The sequence below is a fragment of the Macaca fascicularis genome, chromosome 16, assembly GCF_037993035.2.
Source record: "Macaca fascicularis isolate 582-1 chromosome 16, T2T-MFA8v1.1".
NCBI lineage: Eukaryota > Metazoa > Chordata > Mammalia > Primates > Cercopithecidae > Macaca > Macaca fascicularis.
Window position 1 is genome coordinate 6790924 of NC_088390.1, and position 22162 is coordinate 6813085.

At 44.8% G+C, this 22162-nt stretch overlaps 1 protein-coding gene across 4 annotated transcripts; it reads left to right on the forward strand.

Moving 5' to 3' along the window:
* The first annotated feature begins 846 nt into the window (after positions 1–846).
* XAF1 (XIAP associated factor 1) lies at positions 847–20229 on the forward strand. 4 transcript variants are annotated; one of them, XM_005582681.5, is made up of 7 exons: positions 847–911; positions 3225–3360; positions 4120–4176; positions 4669–4864; positions 6406–6491; positions 14508–14849; positions 17250–20229. In XM_005582681.5, exons 1-7 carry the CDS (start codon positions 880–882, stop codon positions 17304–17306), a joined length of 906 nt encoding a protein of 301 aa, XP_005582738.4. In that variant the 5' UTR covers positions 847–879; the 3' UTR covers positions 17307–20229. The 4 variants fall into 4 exon arrangements, with proteins under 4 accessions (XP_005582738.4, XP_045231431.2, XP_005582741.3 ...); XM_045375496.3 differs by lacking the exon at positions 6406–6491 and having other exon boundaries at positions 17250–18867; XM_005582684.5 differs by lacking the exon at positions 4120–4176 and having other exon boundaries at positions 17250–18867.
* The last annotated feature ends 1933 nt before the right edge of the window (positions 20230–22162 follow it).

Sequence of the window (22162 nt, forward strand, 5' to 3'; positions counted from 1 at the left end):
TAAAACGAAGACAATGCCTACCTAATGCTTAGAACGGTGCCTGGAACCTAGACGATGCCGAAGCAGTCCTTCATGCTTCCCTCCTATCGCTGTGATCATCAGTACCACCACGCACTGCTTCTCATTTAGTGCCTGAGTTTTAGAGCCTGCCTGGAAGCTGGAGCCCTGCCTGGACATTTCCCTTAATTTTGTTACCCTCCTCAGAGAGGCGGCACCCACCCCACTGGCAGACTCCTCGGGAATTCTCTGGGCCTGCTTGTCATCACTCCAGACGTTGTTTAGAGTCCTTCTGTAAGCACAGCTGTTTCTAGTATCTGCAAAAACTCTTAAGGGCCCCGGGGAGGATACACACCAGATTGGGTCTGGGCTCACACTACCCTGCATCCCCAGAGCCTCCCTGGACGCTGTTTGCGAAGTCCTCACCGCCTCAAGTCCAGGAGCCATTTTTAGGGAACAGCATTCAAGCTCAACACGGCAAGTTCCCTCTTTCCTGCAGAGGGAGGAGCAGAAGGGAGCCGGAGATGGGGGAGAAGGGTGGGAGGTGGATGGTTTGGAAAAGGGATGGAGACCCAGACAGAGCGAAGCCAGTCAGCCAGGTTAAGCGAACAAGCTGCTGCCCAGGAGAAGCCTGGCCTCAGGCTTCCTGTGATAGCAGCAAAGAATGACCGCAGAGAGCGGCAGCAGGTGCTGGCCATGCTGTAGAGGGGCTTCCTGGGAGGGTCCAGCCACAGGAATCAACGGGGAATCCTGAGCCGAGAATTCTGAGGGTAGGATCTCCTCCCTCCCTGAAGCTGTGGGCTGGGCCGTCGGAAGACTTTCAGTTTTGTTTCCTTGCCTGCAAGAAACGAAACTCAACTGAAAGACTCCAGAGAGCAGAACATGGAAGGAGCCTTCTCGGTGTGCAAGAACTGGTAAGAAAGCGCTTTCTCCAGCAGCAGACCCCGGCTGGTGAGGGAGAAACGCCGAGGAGATAGGGCTGTTTCTGAAGGGAGGAGAAAGTAGTTCCGGCATAAAAACACTTAGGAGGACAAGCAGCTGGAGACCGTGGGCCCCGAGGGTAGGAGGGTCTAAACGTGATAATCTCTGGGCGAGGGTGGACAGCATTACCTCCACTTCACTGCAGCCCCTTCCCCCCAAATTTTAGGCTTCCTGGGACTGTTCTGAAGACAAATAGCCCGGCCAGTGGTCCCAGCTGGGCTACTCATACTTGTGAGACCTTGGGTCCTAATCTGGGGTTCTGATACTCTGACCTTCACACCAGTCTGTGAAAGAAAGGGTCCCACGGAGATTCTCCAGGACTACTCTCACCCTCCTTGAAAGGGAGCCGTGGGGCAGAGCAGGGAGGACAGAGCAGGGGGCTGGGACCACACCTCTAACGGGGCGGGGCGGGGGCGGGGGCGGATTCTGACCCGTGGAAAAGCCCCATTCTCAGAGCTCCCTACCTGTGGCAGGGACTTGAGTGGGACCCTCCCCGGAGAGCTTTGCTCCAGCCAGACCCTTCAACTACTCTGGTTTCTCAACCAGCCTAGGAGGAGCAGGGGGAGAAGGGACCAGGCCAGGCAGAGGAGAGAGAACAGAGGAAGGGAAAATGCTGCCGCCTGTGTGCCCGCTGCCTGGGCAGAGCAGAAGCAAAGAGCTTGTTCACATCAAGAGGAGTGAGGCTTTGACAGTCCCTCTCTGGGCACGCCCCATGTGCCAGGGACATGGGCATGCAACTGTTCTCGTCCTCTGGGCCTTTATGGCTACCGCAGTTTATCTGTAGGTCAAATATACTTCTATAAGGCTGTTTTTAAAATGAAACATTTCACTTTAAATAATGTAAATAATTAAATTATTTCAATTTCAACAATTCGAGAGAAGTGCCAACTTCTCTTGAATCTTTTTTCTTGTTTTCTGGTGCCCCTCTTTGGTCCACAGTGTTAGGAACGCAGCCCTGCTAGGGCAGCCTTGCTCCCCATTTCCCTTCTCCCGAACTGCCACGAGCAAGAGTTGATGGAAGTGAAAAGGGTCATTTATTTCTTTCTTCGTTTTTTTTTTTGTTTTTTTTTTTTAAGATGGAGTTTCGCTTCCTTTTGCCCCGGCTGGAGTGCAATGGTGCGATCTCAGCTCACTGCAACCTCCACTTCCCGGGTTCAAGTGATTCTCCTGCCTCGGCCTCCCGAGTAGCTGGAATTACAGGCGTGCGCCACCACGTCCGGCTAATTTTGTATTTTTTTAGTAGAGATGAGGTTTTACCATGTTGGCCAGGCTGGTCTCTAACTCCTGACCTCAGGTGATCCACCCGCCTCGGTTTCCCAAAGTGCTGGGATTACAGGCGTGAGCCACCACACTTGGCTAATTTTGTATTTTTAGTAGAGATGGGATTTCTCCATGTTGGTCAGGCTGGTCTTGGATTCCCAACCTCAGGTGATCCACCCGCCTTGGCCTCCCAAAGTGCTGGGATTACAGGCGTGAGCCACGGCGCCCAGCCGAAAGGGGGCGCTTCTTGGTGAAGAGGATGGTTGGAGAAAAACGCCCTGCCCAGGAAGTGGGAGGCTCAGAACCCTTCCTGCATTGTGGTCTCTGGGAAGAACCTCGCAGTCTCTGTGAGTTAGCGCAGGTGAACCTGGAGGCAGGAGAGATGGGAAGCTCTCGCTTTGGAGATTCTGGAAGTTGACATGGCCCTGGCAGGAAGCATGAGCCTAGCAGGGCTGTGTTCCTAACACTGTGGACCAAACAGGGGCACCAGAAAACAAGAAAAAAAGATTCAAGAGAATTTGGCACTTCTCTCGAATTGTTTAAATTGAAATAATTTAATTGTTTACATTATTTAAAGTGAAATGTTTCATTTTAAAAACAGCCTTATAGAGGTATAATTGACCTACAAATAAACTGCACATTTTAAAGGGTAATAATTGGTAAGTGTTGGCCTATGTTATACACATCCATGAAACACCATCACCCCCAAACCTCCCCCGTGCCCCTTGGTAATTCCTCCCTCCTGCTCCTTCCCATGCCCCGCCCCAGCAATGTAAGAGCTCTGCAGAACGTCCTTATTCTTATTCGATGCTGCCCCACTGTTCTGGTTTTGGACCCACACAGGGAGTGTGGGGCAGGAGGTCATCATCATCACATGTTCAGTGCTTAAGGCCTCTGGAGATCGAGCCCTGGGTATGAAATACAGCTCCATGTTTTATAATTTGAAAATAAGTCTGCTTTCCCATCCCCCCACCTTGACCCTGTAGCAAAAGACACGTAGCCTCTGCCCACTTCGCCCTCCATGAGGCTCACTGCCTGCGGTTCCTGGTCTTGTGCCCGGAGTGTGAGGAGCCTGTCTCCAGGAAAAACATGGAGGAGCACTGCAAGGTTGAGCACCAGCAGGTGAGGAAGTGGCAAGGATGGGGTCTGGGAATCGGGGCAAGGGTGCAGTCCTGCCTGCAGGAGAGATGGGGTCTGAGAGTCGGGGGACGAGGGCCCAGTCCTCCCTGCAGGTGAGATGGGGTCCGGGAGTCAAGGTGAGTGTTCAGTCCTCCCTGCAGGAGAGATGGGGTCTGGGAGTTGGAGCGAGGGCTGGGGACTTAAGGCAAGGGTCCAGTCCCCCAGGCAGAGACTCACTTGAGGGTCATGGGAAGTCATTCAGCCCCTCCACACGAAGCCCCGTGGAAAGGAAATGTTAATCCTGCCTTTTCATGCTAATCTGAGTCTACCTCCAGTTTTCCCATTTCCAATCCTTTCCCTATAGGCTTATGGATCTGGCACAGGCAAGAGGTTCTGGTTTCAGGAAAGGTTGGCTGTTCTCTTGAGATCTCTAAAGAGAGGACGTGAAAAAGGCCCTGGAAGGCAGTCAGGTTGAGCTTCATTTCCCGCCTTTCCATGTCCATTCCTCCTGGGGCCCCTGATCTGTCTCTCTGGAGATACTCAAGCTCAGGCAGCCATTGCAACTCAGACTGGTCTGACAAACCACTTCTTGAACACTGGGCTGGGTGCTAGAGAGAGACTGAGGTAGGCACACCGGATCCCTGCCCTGTAGGAGTTCACAGACCGAAACCCAGAACACTGTGAGCCAAAGTGGATGTGGGGCAGGCCCTGGGTGCTGGGTGGACCCACATCTGGTGTGTGTGTGTGTGTGTGTGTGTTTAGGTTGGGTGTACGATGTGTCAGCAGAGCATGCAGAAGTCCTCGCTGGAGTTTCATAAGGTAAGAGCCCCATGTGGTCCATGAGTCCAACAGAGCTCAGATCTCCGGAGGGCAGTCCCCCACTCTGGCCCTTCTCATCTGCTTTCTCGTATTGGCCGCAATTCCCTAGGGAGATGGGCACAAGTCCTTGATCTGCCTACAGTCAAAGAGGCCAGTGATCGGCCAGGTGCAGTGACTCGTGCCTATAATCCCAACACTTTGGGAGGCCGAGGTGGGCAGATCACGAGGTCAGGAGTTCAAGGCCAGCCTGACCAACATGGTGAAACCTCGTCTCTACTAACAATATAAAAATTAGCTGGGCATGGTGGCGCATGCCTGTAGTCCCACCCACTCAGGAGGCTGAGGCAGGAGAATCACTTGAACCCGGGAGGCAGAGGTTGCAGTGAGCCAAGATCAAGCCACTGCTCTCCAGACTGGGTGACACAGTGAGACTCTGTCTCAAAAAAAAAAAAAAAAGGCCAGTGGTCATGCCCTTCCTGCTCCCTCCCACAGGCCAATGAGTGCCAGGAGCGCCCTGTTGAGTGTAAGTTCTGCGAACTGGACATGCAACTCAGCAAGCTGGAGCTCCACGAGTCCTTCTGCGGCAGCCGGACAGAGCTCTGCCCAGGCTGTGGCCAGTTCATCATGCGCCGAATGCTCGCGCAGCACACAGATGTCTGTCGGAGTGAACAGGCCCAGCTCAGGAAAGGTGAGCACACGACTGGGGTGGAAGAGAGACGTTCCAAGGGCCAGAGCCTTTCCTGGATGGGATGCAAGGAAAGGAAGCTCTCAACAGGATGGATGACAGTGTATTTGCTGTATATATCTCAATTCATCTGACTATTCTAATTCTAAACCATGCCTCAGGGTGGCCTTCCTGTGTATCTGCTATGGTCTTCAAATGACTGGTCCAGGGAGACCAGGAGGCCGGGGCTAGAGCCTGGCTGCCACAGAGTTGAGTAAAGAGGCCACGGAGAAGCTGGGCGGGGTGGCTCATGCCTGTAATCGCAGCACTTTGGGAGGCCGAGGCGGGCAGATCACCTGAGGTTGGGAGTTCGAGATCACCTTGACCAACATGGAGAAACCCTGTCTCTACTAAAAATACAAAATTAGCCAGACGTGGTAGCGGGCGCCCATAGTCCCAGCTACTTGGGAGACTGAGGCAGGAGAATTGCTTGGACCCAGGAGGCGGAGGTTGCAGTGAGCCGAGATCACACCATTGCACTCCAGCCTGGGCAACAAGAGCAAAACTCTGTCTCAAAAAAAAAAAAAAAAAGAAAAGAAAAGAAAAGAGAGACCATGGGGAATCCTAGGAAACAGGGGGCTTTCTTTAAGTGCCTCCAGCACAATCCTAGCCTGGCAGAGATCCATTGCATCCTTTTACAGATGAGAAACCTACACACAGAATAAAGCAGGGGCTTGCTAGAGGCAGAAATAAGACTGGACTCCCACATTTCCTGGCACCGAATCTAAGGCTTTTTCCATTATCAGCAATGGCCAGAAGGGAGCTGGCGATAGCTCCTGGCCTGGGGGCCTATGTATTGGCTCCCTGGTACCATTTTATGTTCACTTGACTCACTCACCTCTTTATGAGGGTATATTTACTGTCACACAACCATCAGTGTGATAGATCCTTTGGTGCATTTGCTGGTTGTTTTGGTAACATGGGAGAGAGTCTAAAACTCCCCAGTCCATAACCCTCTCCTGATAAACAATCAATCCAAGGGCAAAACTGGCCAATGCAAACCTGAAAAGTGTGAGAGTCATGTCCATTTCCTTCATCCCAGCATGGCTGGACTTCAACAGAATCAAACACAATCTTCACAACTTCAGTGCAACACAACACAACACAACACAGCTTCAACACCATCAACAAAGATGTGTTCAACCAACACCTGGTCTGATCACAGAGGCTGGAAACTGGTGGAATGAAAGAGCAGTCAGGTTGGAGTGGGTTGGCATCCGCAGCTACAGCTTCATTCATCGCCTCAGAAACCAGTCCTGCTCCAGGAAAATGTCTGTCCATTAGGGTTGCTGCTGCCCTGAGTGCACATCTGCGGCCGTAAAGGAAATGATGTGGATGACTCGGCCACGAGTTGCCTGTGTGGTCAAGGATGCCGGCAGCGCAGAAAAGTCGAGGCCAGGCAGGCCCGGGGGTCAGTTCACGCTCATGAGTACAGGCCATGTAGGCAGGTGTGGGAGAGCTGGGCTAGCCATTGACAAGGTGTTGTTGTTTCTCTGCTTATTCAGGCGAAAGAATTTCAGCTCCTGAAAGGGAAATCTACTGTCATTATTGCAACCAAATGATTCCAGAAAATAAGTATTTCCACCATATGGTGAGTAGCAGTTAGTAATTTTCTGGTGGTGCCAATAGTTCGTCCACATTCTGAAAAGTATCACAGGAAAGGCAGACTCTGGGCCCAATTTTACATAGCATGAGTATTAAAGGGTCCTATATTTATTTTTTGCTTTGTTCAAAAAGATATTTTAGTGACTCGTTTAGGCTAATAAAGCACACACAATTGGTCTTCATTTGTGCCCAGCCCTTCAAAGGGGCCTCCCTTACCACTCTCAACACCCCCTAATCACCTCTGACCATCTCCAACCTTCACGGCCTGGACATTGCAATTTGGTCCTCAATAGGGCCTGTCCTACTGCTTTCTGTCCCATGTGGGAGTCTTCTCTGTCAGACTGTGAGTTTCCTACAAAACTGAATGACTTTTTCCATTTTCCTGATTTCAGGGCTTGGTGCAAAAAGAGGACTTTGTAGAGATGCAGTTATGTGATTGACTGACTGACTGATTTTGCCTGGGAACACTCACAGGCTCTTCCCTCCATAGCCCTAAGTGCCTTTTAGTGCACTGCTGTGCCAAGTTGCTCCCTTCTTTTGCACAGAATGAAGCATTTCCCCTTTGGGAAACTTACCAAGACTTCTCTCCAAAGAACTCTTCTCCTTGGGCAGAAAGTTGTTTACCTTTCTGAACACTTCAGTTCCTAAAACTACAGAATATCAAAACTAAACAAACCACAGAGATGATCCAGCTTTTTGCTCTTTTTTGTTTGTTTTTACTGTTGTGGTAAACCACATATGATGTAAAATTTGCCATCGCTGTAGAGACATTTGGTATGTTCACAGTGTTGTGCAATCTGGTTCTAGAATATTTTCATCATTCCAAAAAGAAATCCTGTACCCATTACCAGATACCATCCATTCCCTCATCTTCCCAGTTCCTGGCAACCACTAGTCTGCTTTCTATCTTTATGGATTAGTCTATTCTGGACATTTCACATCAATGGAGTCATATACTATGTGGTCATATATAACCGTCTTCTTTCACTTAGCATAATATTTTCAAGGTTTACCCGTGTTGTAGTTGTGGTGTGTATTAGCACTTTATTCCTTTTAATGGCCCTTTTTTTTTTTTTTTTTTTTTTCTGAGACAGGGTCTCACTCTGTCGCCCAGGCTGGAGTGCAGTGGCGTGATCTCGGCTCACTGCAACCTCTGCCTCCCAGATTCAAGCGATTCTCCTGCCTCAGCCTCCCGAGTAGCTGGAACTATAGGTGCCCACCACCATGACTGGCTAATTTATATATATATATATATATATTTTTTTTTTTTTAGTAGAGACGGGGTTTTACCATGTTGGCCAGGCTGGTCTCAAACTCCTGACCTCAGGTGATCCGCCTTCCTCGGCTTCCCAATGTTAATGGCCTTTTTCATCCCACATTTTGTTTCTCTACTTGTTGATAAAATTTGGATTGTTTTCACCTTTCAGCTCTTTGCTTTTTGAAGTGCAGTCTGTGGACCAGCTGCATCAGCATCACCTGGGATCCTGTTAGAAATGCAGACTCTCAGGCCCTCCCCCTAGAAATGCTCAATCAGAATATGCAGGGTCACATGATTTCCCAGGCATGTCAAGTCTGAGATGCGCTGCCCCAGCCACGGGATTCTCAGCCTTGGCTGAACATGGAAATCGCCTACTGACTTGTTTTCCTTAGTACTGATGTTTATTCGATGCTATAAGTGGTCCATGTCTTCTATTTGAATGAGAAAATACTTGGTGAGCACCCAAACAAGAGTGAAGCTGACGACTCCCCTTCAAATGTTCAGCCTGGCAACCAAGGCCCCTACCTACATACTTATTTGAAGGCTGCAGGGAGGTGGGGAGCTCCAGTACACATGGAACTGGATTTGTGCTCAGAAACTCTGAATTTTAGTTCTGCTCTGCCCCTTACTGGCTGTGTAACCTCTCTGAGCTTCTTTCTTCTTTGGAGGAAAATGGGGATAATGGTTTATCCTCGTTCAGGAAAAGAAGACATCCATGACCAGCCAACACCAGATCTATCTCCTTTGCAGCATCCACACTCACTCACTTTGCCTTCCCACCTCTTAACCATAGAGGAACTTTCTTTGTGCCCATCTAAAGCCTATCTCCTCCTACTGGTATACTATATCCTCTCTTTCTGCCTACACAAGGTCACACAAGGTTTTCGCTACACTGCTCCAGCAATTCTCCCCTCTCTGTCCTGCAACAGGGAGAGGTTAAATGAGCTGTACCCACAGGCAACAACAAAGTCTCAAAACTCTAGGACGTCCTAACATTTCTTACAATAAGTTTTTAAAGGGGTACCACTACTGAGTATGTATATATCAGTGGTGAATCTTTGGCCTTGCACGAAAATAATTTTCTTTTTTAATTTTTGAAAATTAAGGATTGAAATCATGTATACTAGGTGGTTTGTGGTTTTCAGTCTTTAACTTTTTATTAACATGACCTAAAACCAGAAAAACATGTAATACTTCTGATCCCATTTCCTACAAGCTACTATCTTGCTTCTTTGTTGCCCTCCTCAGAAAAACATTTGAACTAGTTGTCTATAGTCACTGCCTCCATGTTTTCTTCTCCCGTTCTTATTCCCACTCCAGTCTTGCCCTCCAGTGTAACCAAATCTACTCTTGTCAAAATCAATGACCTCTGCATTGCTAAATCCAATGCTCAGTTCTCAGTTCTCAATTTATGGGGACCATTTACTGCTCATCACTCCCTCTTCCTTAACGTACTTTCTCGGCTTCCAGGGTACCATACTATTATGGTTTTCAATGACCTTGGTGGTCTCTCATTCTCTACCTCCCCAACCTCTTAATTTTGAGGGGCCCTGGGGCTTAGTCTCTGGTCTCTTCTCTACCTATATTCACTGCTTTATTTCATTCTACCTCCTGATTTTTAAAAATGCCATATGTAGTCAGACACTTCCAAATTTATAGCTCAGTCTAGGCTTTTCTCCCCAAACTCTAGATTTGTATATTACTATTTACTGCATCTTCACTTGAATGCTTTATAGACATCTTAAATGTAACACATCTGAAATGGAATCCTCTCTGCCACAGCTTGGCCCATCTCAATTAATGGCAACTCTATCCTTCCAGTCGTTCAGGCCAAAATCTCAGTTTCACTCTCGATTTCTCTTTCCCTCCATGTTGCTGATATGAACCATCATCTTCTCTAGCCCAGACGCTGCAGCAGTCTCCTAAACAGTCTTCCTACTTCTCACCTTGCCCCCTGCAGTCTATTCTCATCACAGTGGTCAACGTGATCCCTGAAAAATACAAGTCAGATTGTTTGGCTCCTCTGTTCAGATATCTGCACTGATTCTTGCCCCATTTTATGCAAACTCAAAACTACAGTGACTTTAGAGATCTATGTCATCTTTGCCTCCCTTCCTATCTCATCACCTCTTTGATCTCACGTACTACTCCTGTTCAGCTTACTGGCCTCCTGATCGTTTCTTGAGCATACTATGCCTTAGAGCTTTTTCACTGGCTACTGCCTCTGGCTGGAAGCTACCTCTTCACCTTCCCCACCTTATTGCAGGAGCTAACTCTCTCACTTCTCTCAAGTGTTTACCCAGATGGCACCTGCTCAAGGAGATGTACCACAACAACCTATTTAAAATTGCAACCCCCTTTCCATCACATATTTACTACCCCCTTACCTTCTTCTATTATTTTTTTTCCATAGCATTTGCCAACTTCTAACATATTATCTAATTTACTTACTTATGATGGCCCTTGTTAATTATCTCCCACCACCTCAGTAAAACTATAAGCCCCACTGCTCCCCTTCATGCTAACTACTCCCCACACACAAATACTCTACTTTCACTTTTAGCTGTTTCTTCCAGTAATCACCTTCATATGTCTAAAGAACCTTCTTACATTTTGTCCAATTTTAGATATTACCTGTTGACTCATAAGGATTTAGGAATATAGATTTCACTTTTTTATACCACCCATCCCACACACATACCTCCAAAGTTCTTCATTTCATCCTTTCAATTGATTGATTTCACTCATTCTGGTTAAATAAATATTCAATATTACATTAGTATAACCACATAAACATTATAAATGGTTTTCCACATGAACTGTGATTATGTGTGCTTTCTCCTACAACTTTTTGTTTTCCCTGGACTTAATAATTGCTTCAGTTTTTCATTTGCTTCACTTTCTAGGTACTTATCATTAAATCATCCCTAATATTCTCTAGCAGATATGAAAATTCCCCTGAGTACAACTAAACACATCAGATAGTCTATCCATTTCATTTTGGGAGCATGTGATTCTCCAGGCTTGATGATTAGCTCTTGGTCTGGAATTTCTTCCACTCTCTCCACGGTTGGAGTTCTGATTCCCAAATCTCAGGTCTCATCTTTCTCTTTCTTAGGTTACTCCTTGTTTGATAGAACATATCCTAAATAGTTTCTTGAGAAAGAAAGCATGAGAGGCAAATTTTTAAGACCTTATATGTCTGAAAATGATAGCTTGAGTGGCTATAGAATCTATTGACCATCTTAATTTAAAAAAAAAAATTTATTACAATTCTGATTTGGCCACTACACATTGTATACATGTACAGAAGATCATTCTGTATTCTGTAAGCATGTATCATTATTACTTGTCCACTAAAAATAAAAGAAATAAAGTTAATTACAAAAAAATTCAAACAAATATGAAAGTAGAAAGTTAATACAATAAACATTCATGTATTCACTCCCAGATACAACAGTTGTTGTTCTAAACAAAGTTAATAAAAATAAATCTACTCTTAGATACATTACAGATAAAAGGCAAAGGTAAAGAAGAAGATTACAAGCAAAGGAATGGCAATTAGGCTGAAAGAAAATATATCAACAGCAATAATAGAAGTGGGTATGCAGTGGAATAATCTTCAAAGTGCTAAGAGAAAATAGCTGTTAACATGTGGAAATCAAAAGTTTTCCAGACTTGAACTATTCTGTTTTCTTTTTTCTAAAGTATGTTAAAGCAAATCCAAGATATCCTGTTATTTCACCATCATTCTTTCATATCTCAAAAATACAGTCATTTTCTTAATCACGATGCCTTTATCACTCTCAATGACATTAACAATAATTTTTCCCCAATTGTTTTGAGGCCTTGCATTTACCACTCTTGTTCATTACTACTGCTGGTGCTGCTGCTGCTTGCTTCTCCCTTGTCTTCTATTGGATTGAGCAAGATTTCTTTATTCTCTTTCTTCTTTTCTACTGATTCAGCAATTTTACATTCTGTTTCTATCATTTCAGTAGTTATCCTTAACATTTTAATATGAATACTTAATAAAGTCTAAAATTAGTCATTAGCTCTACTCTCCTTACAAACAGTATATAAATTTGAGAACATGTTAATGCTGATCCTCTACTCCTATCTTACATGAAAATACTGCCAGAATTTTGTTTCATTTTGCTTTCATACTACCCCTCTTTAGTGATTATTGTTGTTATTTATGTAACTCATGCCTGTTTAGATATACTCACAAGTTTTTTGTTTTTGCTTTTTTTCTTTCCTTTTTTGAGACAGAGTCTCACTCTGTTGCCTGGACTGGAGTGCAGTGGCATGATCCTGGCTCACTGTAACCTTCGCCTCCAGGGTTCAAGCAGTACTCCTGCCTCAGCCGCTTGAGTAACTGATACTACAGGGGTGTGCCACCATGTCTGGCTAATTTTTGTATTTTTAGTACATATGGGGTTTTTCCATGTTGGCCAAGCTGGTCTCAAACTCCTGATCTCATGTAATCTGCCCACTTCGGCCTCCCAAAGTGCTAGGATTACAGGCACGAGCCACTGTGTCCAGCTGGATATACTCGCAAGTTTACCTTTCTCTTTGCTCACATTCTTTCTTGGATCCTAAGCTTTCCTTCTGGGTAAGATTTCTGTCTTCCTGAAACACATCTCAGCAGTTTCTTCACCAAGAACCTTGAGTAGTAAATCTTCAGTTGCCTGAAAATGTGCTTTTTGTTTTTTGCATTCATGAATGATAGTTTAGCTGAATATCAAATTCTAGATTAACAGCTATTTTCTCTTACCATTTTGTAGATTATTTCACTGCTGTCCCACTTCTGTTATTGCTGTTGATGTATTTTCTTTCAGCCTAATTGCCATTCCTTTGTATGTAATCTTTTTATTTAGTTGATTTCAAGATCCTCTTTGCCTTTTACCTGTAATGTATTTAAGAGTAGATTTATTTTTATTCATTCCGTTCAGAACAATGTACTCAAATGTGTTTGCTTTTCTCCTGCTCAGGATTTCTCTTTCCTTGATATAAAGATTTATATCACTAATCACGTCTGAAAATTCTCATCTATTATCTCTTTGAATTCCCAACGTTCCCCAACTCTCCCACATTCTCTCAACTCTCCTTCTGGAACATAACACATGTGTATTAAACATTCTCATTCTAGCTTCATGTCTCTCTTTTTTTCATGTAATCTTTCCCCTTTTAATAGCCTTATGTCTCTTAACCTTTCATATTTTCTCTATTTCTATCTCCTGTATTCTGGGTAATTTCTTCAAATTATCTCCAAGTTCATTCATTCTTTCTTGGCCAAATCTAATCTGCTGTTTTTAGCCCATCCATTTAGATTCAATACCTGCATTTTTCATGTCTAGAAGTTCAGTTTATCTTTCTTTCAAATTTGCCTATTTTTGTTCTCACTACAAAAAAAAAAGATAGGTATGTGAAGTAATGGATATGTTAATTAACTTGACTTAATCATCCCACAATATATACATATATTAAAATATCACATGAATATATAAAGTTATTATTTGTTAATTACAAATTAGAAAATTTCTAATTTGCCTATTCTGTTTTTCATGAGATGTTATTCTTTTCCCAGAGTTAACCATTTTTTATTAATTTATTTTACAGTCTCTATCCTATAGTTGCATAACCTGAACTTCTTGGAGGCTAATCTTACTACTTTTGTGTCTGTGATTCTTACTCAAGGTGGATTGCTTCCCTGTGTGTTTGTAATTTTGGATTGTGAGTTTTTATGTGGCGGGACTCTACCTATGAGGATCCTCTATGACCTATTTTGAGGCTCTTGTCCCTCCAGAGGAATTTTGTGATTGCTTCTGCCAGACATCTCAATGTTTGTGTTAATTCTTCTGCTCAGGGATTCCCAGACCATGAGGCTAAAGTAAATCCTAATGCCAAACACAGGAATGGCATGGACCTGTGATTTTGAGTTTTCAGGGGCATGAGTTTTCTTCTCCACACTCAAATACCGGCCCAAGAAAGAAAGGCTTCCTTGCCACCTTCCTTTTCTCATTAGGTGATACTTTTCCTCTTACCCACCACAATTTACCCTTTAAAGCTTCCAGTTTTATGCAGGGTCAATAGAGTCTTACTTCCAATTCCCCTCCTGTGTGAATGGGATTTCCTCTCATCCAAGCCCCTAGTTACAAAATTGACCCCGCGTCTCCCATAACCAGTGTCAACTCCTGTGCTTAACCAGTCCATTTGTGCTGTTATAACAGGACATCACAGACAGGGTAATAATAAAGAACAGATAATTATTTCTAACAGCTCTGAAGGCTGGGAAGTTCAAGATCAAGGCACCTACCATTTGGTGTCTGGTGAGGGCCTTCTTGCTGCCTCCTAGCATGGTAGAAGGCAAAAGAGTAGAAGGCTGGAGCCAAATGCTTCATGAAGCCTCATTTATAAGGACCCTAATCCCATTAACAAGGGAGGAGCCTTCATGATCTAATCACCCCTAAAGGCCCCACCTCTTAATACCATCACGTTGGCAACACCTGAATTTTGGAGGAGACACATTCAAACCATAGCAACCAGTCAGACCTTCATTCCTGGAATGCAAAATTTTCTTTCTTTCCCGCAAAGCCAGCTATTAAATTGAATGTCTGTCACATTTTATACAGCATATAACAGTGTTTACAGTGGGAATTTTTGTGTTATCTAGTCTACTGTATTTTCTGACCATTAAAGCTGAAGTCGTTTTAAAATTTGATATATTATTCACAATTGCAGGGTAAATGTTGTCCGGACTCAGAGTTTAAGAAATGCTTTCCTGTTGGAAAGCCAAAAATTCTTCCTTCATCTCTTCCAAGTCAAGCTGCTGAAAATCAAACCTCCACGATGAAGAAAGATGTTCGTCCGAAGACAATTAGTATAAACAGATTTCCTCTTCATTCTGAAAGTTCATCAAAGAAAGCACCAAGAGGCAACAACAAAACCTTGGATCCACTTTTGATGTCAGAGCCCAAACCCAGGACCAGCTCCCCTAGAGGAGATAGAACAGCCTATGACATTCTAAGGAGATGTTCTCAGTGTGGCATCCTGCTTCCCCTGCCGATCCTAAATCAACATCAGGTACTCAGCCTCTGTTTTCTGCTTACCGTGCTGTACACCATCTGCACAGTGTCTCTAAAAAATCCAACATCTGAAAGCCACAACAAATGTTGTGACTGAAAAGGCTCTTTTCTCTGACTCCTGCTTCTCTGGGTGCCCAAATGCACTCTCTCGTAGCACTTACCACCTGGTTTATTTGCATCACCTCCGAGAAACTGAGTCACCTTTGACTCAAGCCAGGTCTTTGAAGGTGGAGCCAGGTCCCTCATCTCTGTGTCTTTAGCTTCTAGGCCAGGGATTGACATACAGCAAGTGCCCCAAAACGGTTGAGTAAACGAATAAAGCAGTGGATACCCAGTCTATCTCTCTCATGGTGTAGACATGCCAGTGAGGCCCAGAGATGAGATGTCTTGGTCAAGATCCTAAGCCAGTCGGTGGCTTACCTCCAGCAGATCAAGGTTTGCTTCAAGAAGATCAGGGTTTGTAGGCATCTCCCTGAATATCCTGATTTTTACATCCTAGGTTATTTTCTTTTTTTGAGATGGAGTCTCGCTCTGTCGCCCAGGCTGGAGTGCAGTGGTGTGATCTCGGCTCACTGCAAGCTCCGCCTCCCGGGTTCACGCCATTCTCCTGCCTCAGCCTCCCAAGTAGCTGGGACTACAGGTGCCCACCACCTTGCCTGGCTAGTTTTTTGTATTTTTTAGTAGAGACGGCGTTTCACCGTGTTAGCCAGGATGGTCTCGATCTCCTGACCTCGTGATCCGCCCGTCTCGGCCTCCCAAAGTGCTGGGATTACAGGCTTGAGCCACCGCGCCCCGCCCGTCCTAGGTTATTTTCTAGTAATAACAACAATTGACATTAGACGTTGTTAACCATGGTGTGCCAGTTACAATGCAGAGCTCTTTATAATCTTCATCATAAACAATAGGCATGTATTTCATCCCCATTTTAGTGATAAGGTAAAGTAGCTCCCCAAGGGCTGTACAATTAGAGGGTGGCAGGATCCAGCCTGAGTCCCCATGTATATAGCTCCAAAGTTTATGCTCTTAAGCTCCAGACTAAATGCCTCACTTAAAAAAAATTTTTTTTTTCAAAATACAAAAGTACTAGATTTTGTTGGAGCTAGTTAACATAATATCATCTAAAGAAGTATAAAAGCAAAGCTAACCCTACTTCTCCAACCCGTACCCTGAGATACCAATTTGGACAGTCTTATGGGCATCTTTTCAAAGCTCTCTCTTTGTGTATACAAACCTAAACAAGGTTTTACTCGTTTCTTTTTCTGCACATACTATCTTACTATACCTATTACTCTGCCACTTGCCTTTTTCACTTAGTATATGATGCATGCTCCTTACAAAAGACTTAGTAGGCCAAAACCTTTTTTTTTAACTTCCTTATGCATCTATGTATGCACATAAGCATATAATTTTACAAAAATGCGTTGATTTCATATTTGCTGGGGGTGTTACTAGTGCCTTTTTTCCTGGCCTCCCACGATTTGGTATATTTCCTTTCACAATTTTCTCCATCCTTATATAACAGAGTTGCCAGATTTGGCAAATAAAAATACAGGACAGTCAGTCAAATTTGAATTTCAGAGAAACAAAGAATTGCTTTTAGTATAAGTATGTTCCATGCAATGATTGTTTTGCTGAAATTAAAATTTAACTGGGGCACCCTGTATTTTATTTAGCAATTTCTTACATGACCACATACAAACATACACATTTGGAGTCCTGTTATATACATTTTTTTAACTTTTTTTTTCTTTCTTTTTTTTTTTTTTTTTGAGACAGAGCCTTGCTCTGTCCACCCAGGCTGGAATGCAGTGATAGGATCTTGGCTCACTGCAATCTCTGCCTCCCAGGTTCAAGCGATTCTCCTGCCTTAGCCTCCTGAGTAGCTGGGATTACAGGCATCTGTCACCAAGCCCAGCTAATTTTGCATTTCAGTAGAGACGGGATTTCACCATGTTGTCCAAGCTGGTCTTGAACTCCTGATCTCAGGTGATCTACCCACTTCGGCCTCCCAAAGTGCTGGAATTACAGGCGTGAGCCACCACGCCTGGCCAACATTTCTTTACATCCTAATGTAAATTCAGCAATACCCAAGGAAATCCCTACAAGCCAAACAATATGGCTTATTTTTATTTTTATTAATGGCTGCCTATGATTCCATGGTGTGAGTGTTCTCCCATCTGTCCCTCCACCCAGTGATAGCAACAGGCCCCTGCTAAACTTTGTTGCAAGCCTCCTGTACTCCTGGCTCAGTGGGCTCCTGACCATTTCTGTGCCATTACACTCCAGTCTTTGGGCAGGGCTCATGCTCTGTAACAAGGGACAGCAATATCCAGAGATATTCTAGGAGCTAGCACTTCCTACTTTAACCATATCAAACTTTTTTATATCTATTTCTTAGGAGAAATGCCGGTGGTTAGCTTCATCGAAAGGAAAACAAGTGAGAAATTTCAGCTAGATTTGGAAAAGAAAAGGTACTACAAATTCAAAAGATTTCACTTTTAATACTAGCTCTCCTGCCTGCTTGCTGGGGTGGTCTTGTGAAACGTGATGGGTTTTATTCGTTGGGCTTTAAAAGAAAAGGTTTGGCAGAACTAAAAACAAAACCCACATATCATCTCAATAGATACAGAAAAGGCTTTTGATAAAATTCAGCTTGACTTCATGTTAAAAACCCTCAACAAACCAGGCGTTGAAGGAACATACCTCAAAATAATAAGAGCCACCTATAACAAAACCACAGCCAACATCATACTGAATGAGCAAAAGCTGGAAGCATTACCCTTGAGAACTAGAACAAGGCACTTCAGTCCTGTTCAACATAGTACTGGAAGTCCTTGCCAGAGCAATCAGGCAAGAGAAAGAAATAAAAGGCAACCATATAGGAAGAGAGGAAGTCGAAGCATCTCTGTCTGCAAATGATATGATTCCATACCTAGAAAACCCCATGGTCTTGGCCCAAAAGCTCCTAGATCTGATAAACAACTTCAGCTAACTTTCAGGAGACAAAATCAATGTACAAAAATCAGTAGCATTTTTATACACCAACAACATCTAAGCTGAGAGCCAAATCAAGAACGCAATCCCATTCACAATTGCCACGAAAAGAATAAAATACCTAGGAATACAGCTAACTAGGGATATGAAACATCTCTACAACAAAAATTACAAAACACTGCTGAAAGAAATCAGAGATGACACAAATGGAAAAACATTCCATGCTCATGGATAGGAAGAATCAATATTGTTAGAATGGCCATACTACTCAAAGCAATTTATAGATTCAATGCTATTTCTAACAAACTACCAATAACATTCTTCACAGAATCAGAAAGAAAAAATGCTTTAAAATTTATTTGGAACCAGAAAAGCACCCAAAAAGCCAAAGCAATCCTAAGCAAAAAGAACAAAGCTGGAGGCATCATATTACCCAACTTCAAACTATACTACAGGGCTACAGTAATCAAAACTGCATGGTACTGGTACAAAAGCAGACACACAGGTCAATGGAAGAGAATAGAGAGCCCAGAAATAAAGCTACAAACCTACAATCATCTAATCTTTGACAAAGTAGAGAAAAATAAGCAATGGGGAAAGAACTCCCCATTCAATAAGTGGTACTGGGATAACTACCTAGCCATATGCAGAAGATTGAAACTGAACCCCTTCCTTACACCAGGTGCAAAAATCAAGATGGATTAAAGACTTAAACGTAAAACCCCAAACTATAAAAACTCTGGAAGATAACCTAGGCAATACCATTCTGGACATAGGAATGGACAAAGATTTCGTGACAAAGATCCCAAAAGCAATTGTAACAAAAGCAAAAATTGACAAATGGGACATGGTTAAACTAAAGGGCTCTGCACAGCAAAAGAAACTAGCAACAGAGTAAACAGACAACCTATAGAATGGGAAAAAATATTTGCAAACTCTGCATCTGACAAAGGTCTAATATGCTGAATCTATAAGGAACTTAAATAAGCTAACAAGCAAAAAACAAACAACACAATTAAAAAGTGGAAAAAGGACATGAATAGACACTTTTCAAAAGAAGACATACGCGTGGCTAACAAGCATATGAAAAAATGTTCAACATCACTTCTCATTAGAGAAATGCAAATCAAAACCACAACAAGATACTATCTCACATCAGTCAGAATAGCTATTATTAAAAAGTCAAAAAGTAACAGATGTTGGTGAGGTTGCAAACAAAGGGGAACGCTTATACACTGCTGGTAGGAATGTAAAATTAGTTCAGCCATTGTGGAAAGCAGTTTGACAATATCTCAAATAACTTAAATCAGAACTACCATTGACTCAGCCATTCCGTTATTGGTTATATACCCAAAGGAATCTAAAGCATTCTGTCATAAAGACATATATACACAAATGTTCACGGCAGCACTATTCACAATAGCAAAGTCATAGAATCAAACTAAATGCCCATCAGTGGTAGAATGGATAAAGAAAATGTGGCAGCCAGGTGCAGTGGCTCACGCCTATAATCCCAGCACTTTGGGAGGCCGAGGCGGTGGATCACCTGAGGTCAGGAGTTTGAGCCCAGCCTGGCCAACATGGCGAAATCCCGTCTCTGCTAAAAATACAAAACTTAGCTGGGCGTGGTGGCAAGCGCCTGTAATCCCAGCTACTTGGGAGGCCTAGGCAGGAGAATCGCTTGAACCTGGAAGGTGGTGGTTGCAGTGAGCAGAGATCATGCCACTGCACTCCAGCCTGGGCAACTAAGCGAGACTCTGCCTCAAAAAAAAAAAAAAAAAAAGAAAACAAAATGTGGCACATATACACCATGGAATACTATGCAGTCATAAAAAAGAATGGGATCATGTCCTGTGCAGCAACAGGAATGGAGCTGGAAACCATTATCCTAAATGAACTCATTCAGAAACAGAAAACCAAATACCACATGTTCTCACTTACAAGTAGAAGCTAAACATTGAGTACACGTGGATACAAAGAAGGGAACCGCAGACACTGGAGCCTACCTGAGGTTGGAGCATGGAAGGAGGGTGAGGATCGAAAAACTACCTACCTGGTACTATGCTTTTTATCTGAATGATGAAATAATCTGTACAACAAACCCTCGTGACATGCAGTTTACCTGTATAACAAGCCTGTCCATGTGCCCCCGAACCTTAAAAAAATAAGTTAAAAGAAAAATGTTTGGACTATTTTCCTTCTTTCAAAGAAAGACAATGGTTTGCCCAAGGACTACAAATAAACAAGGGGAAAAAAGAAAGGTTCCAGTTTTGTTTGAAAGTTCTGATTAAACCTCTGGGGCCTGCAGCCTGGAGAACCTGGAGAACTCTACACCCACAGAACCCGGCTTTGTCCCCAAAGAATAAAAACACCTTTCTAAAAGCTGCTTTTCCACCTTTCTTTGGGTTCTGCCCTGGTTTTCTAGGGCCAGGGATGGCAACACCCGGGACCCCAGGAAGAGGGCAGTGCTCAGGGAAAGGGGAGCACGAGGTATTGAGGGAGGGAGAAAGAAACGAGGCTGGGACAGTGGGTAAGGGCCAGGTGAAGTGGAGAGGGGCGGCTTCAAAGGCTTCAGGCAGGGAGAGTGGCTGGGGGAAGCCTAGCGATGCAACCTATCCAGCTGCAAACGGCACACTCCCACCTTTCTGCCTGGGCTTTGAGGAGACCCAGTTAGGGCACCCGCCTCTGCTAGGGGAGGAAAATAGGTGGGTAGGACGTCTTTAGATTTCCCTCCCTGGTTGGCACCTGTGTGATATGGTGGACCAACCCTGGGTTCGAATCCCACCTCCCCACTTTCAACACGTTCTCATTGGGAAACTTTATTCACCTTCCAACACCTCCGTCTCCGTATTTGCGAAATGGATGTGTCTGTATTCCTATCTTCCTTGACGGGACGGTGGGAGCAGTTCTCTAGCTTTGTCTTGCCCAGGTAAGTCTGGTGCTTAAGGCTTTCCTTTGGGAGCCTTGTCTAAAGGGAGGAAAGTGGACCCAAGGGCTGAGCACGCTGCGGCGGCTTCGATAAAAAAAAAAAAAAAAAAAAAAAAAACCGGGGCTGGGTCAGAATGGGAAAGGCAGCGAACTGAACGGGCTTGAGCCCCAAGTTTGGGGCTGAACGTCTTCCCTGCGTGCAGAAGGAAGGGCAGGAGCATGCCATCCTCACCTGGAGCGCCGGCCGAGTCTCCCGCCTCCCAGCGCCTGGCCAGGGCCCCGTCTGGCCCTCTGCATGTGGGATCCACTGACCCGGCAACTGTAGGTTTGGGACTGAGACCTGGGGCCAGGAACAGAGTCTTGCAGGTGGCGGCGCGTCACAAAGGCGGCCCGAGCTTGGCATTTAGCCTGGGCCAGAGCAAGGTGCAGACCCCGGGCGCCCACGGAGTTGGCGTCGGAGCAGCAGCTACGCGGGCGGAGCAGGCAGGCGTGCTCGCAGTCCCCGCAGCCCAAACTGGGCGCAGCCCGAGCAGGGCTCACCGAACGGGTAACGGGCGAGCGTGGGCGGGAGCAGGCTGGGGTGGCGGTGGGATGCCCCGAGGCCGGCGTAGGGGAGGCGAGCTGCTCTCATCACCTCCTCTGGGAAGCGTCTTTGGCTGCAGGAGTTGCCGGGCCAACTCTCCTCCCGTGGTGGGTAGGATATCTGTAGATTTCCCTCCCCGATTGGCAGCTGTGTGATATGGTGGAACAACCCTGTGTTCGAATCCCATCTCCCCACTTACTACACGTTCTCCCTGGGAAACTTTATTCACCTTCCAACACCTCCGTTTCCGTATTTGTGAAATGGATGTGTTTGTATTCCTACCTTCCTTGACGGGACATTGCAGAAGTACCTGAGCACCCACTTTCTTATTAATGGCAGCCAGCTCTTGTGCAGCGTTTACTATGGGGTAGGCACTGTTCCTGGTGCTTTCCAGGTATCAGCTCACTTAATCCTCCCAACACTAGGAGAAAGGCACTATTACTACCCCATTTACAGAGGTGAGGACTGAGACACAGAGAAATGGACTTGCCTAAGGTCATCCGACTGCAATGGGCATAGCTAGGATCCAACCCACTAAGCTACACTGCCTCTGATGGGGTCTGGGGGGATAAGGGGAGGCTCCCAGGCATTAAATAGGACTTCGAGTCTCCTTGCAGCAACTCTTCCAGACAAACATATTCTTCCAACCCCACCCTACAGCACCAGCGTCTGATGATTTTTCTCACCTACGACCTTGCTGGCCAAAAGGTTTCATGGAGCTTTTATTTATTTATTTATTTTATTATACTTTAAGTTCTGGGATACACGTGCAGAACGTGCAGGTTTGGTACAAAGGTATACATGTG

What these genes read in the sequence shown, in the direction of transcription:
- XAF1 (XM_005582681.5), top strand. Translation starts at nt 880, where the DNA reads ATGGAAGGAGCCTTCTCGGTGTGCAAGAACTG. An exon ending in ACAGGCCCAGCTCAGGAAAG is followed by an intron (nt 4,865 to 6,405) that starts GTGAGCACACGA and finishes CTGCTTATTCAG; the next exon opens with GCGAAAGAATTTCAGCTCCT. An exon ending in ATAAGTATTTCCACCATATG is followed by an intron (nt 6,492 to 14,507) that starts GTGAGTAGCAGT and finishes TCACAATTGCAG; the next exon opens with GGTAAATGTTGTCCGGACTC.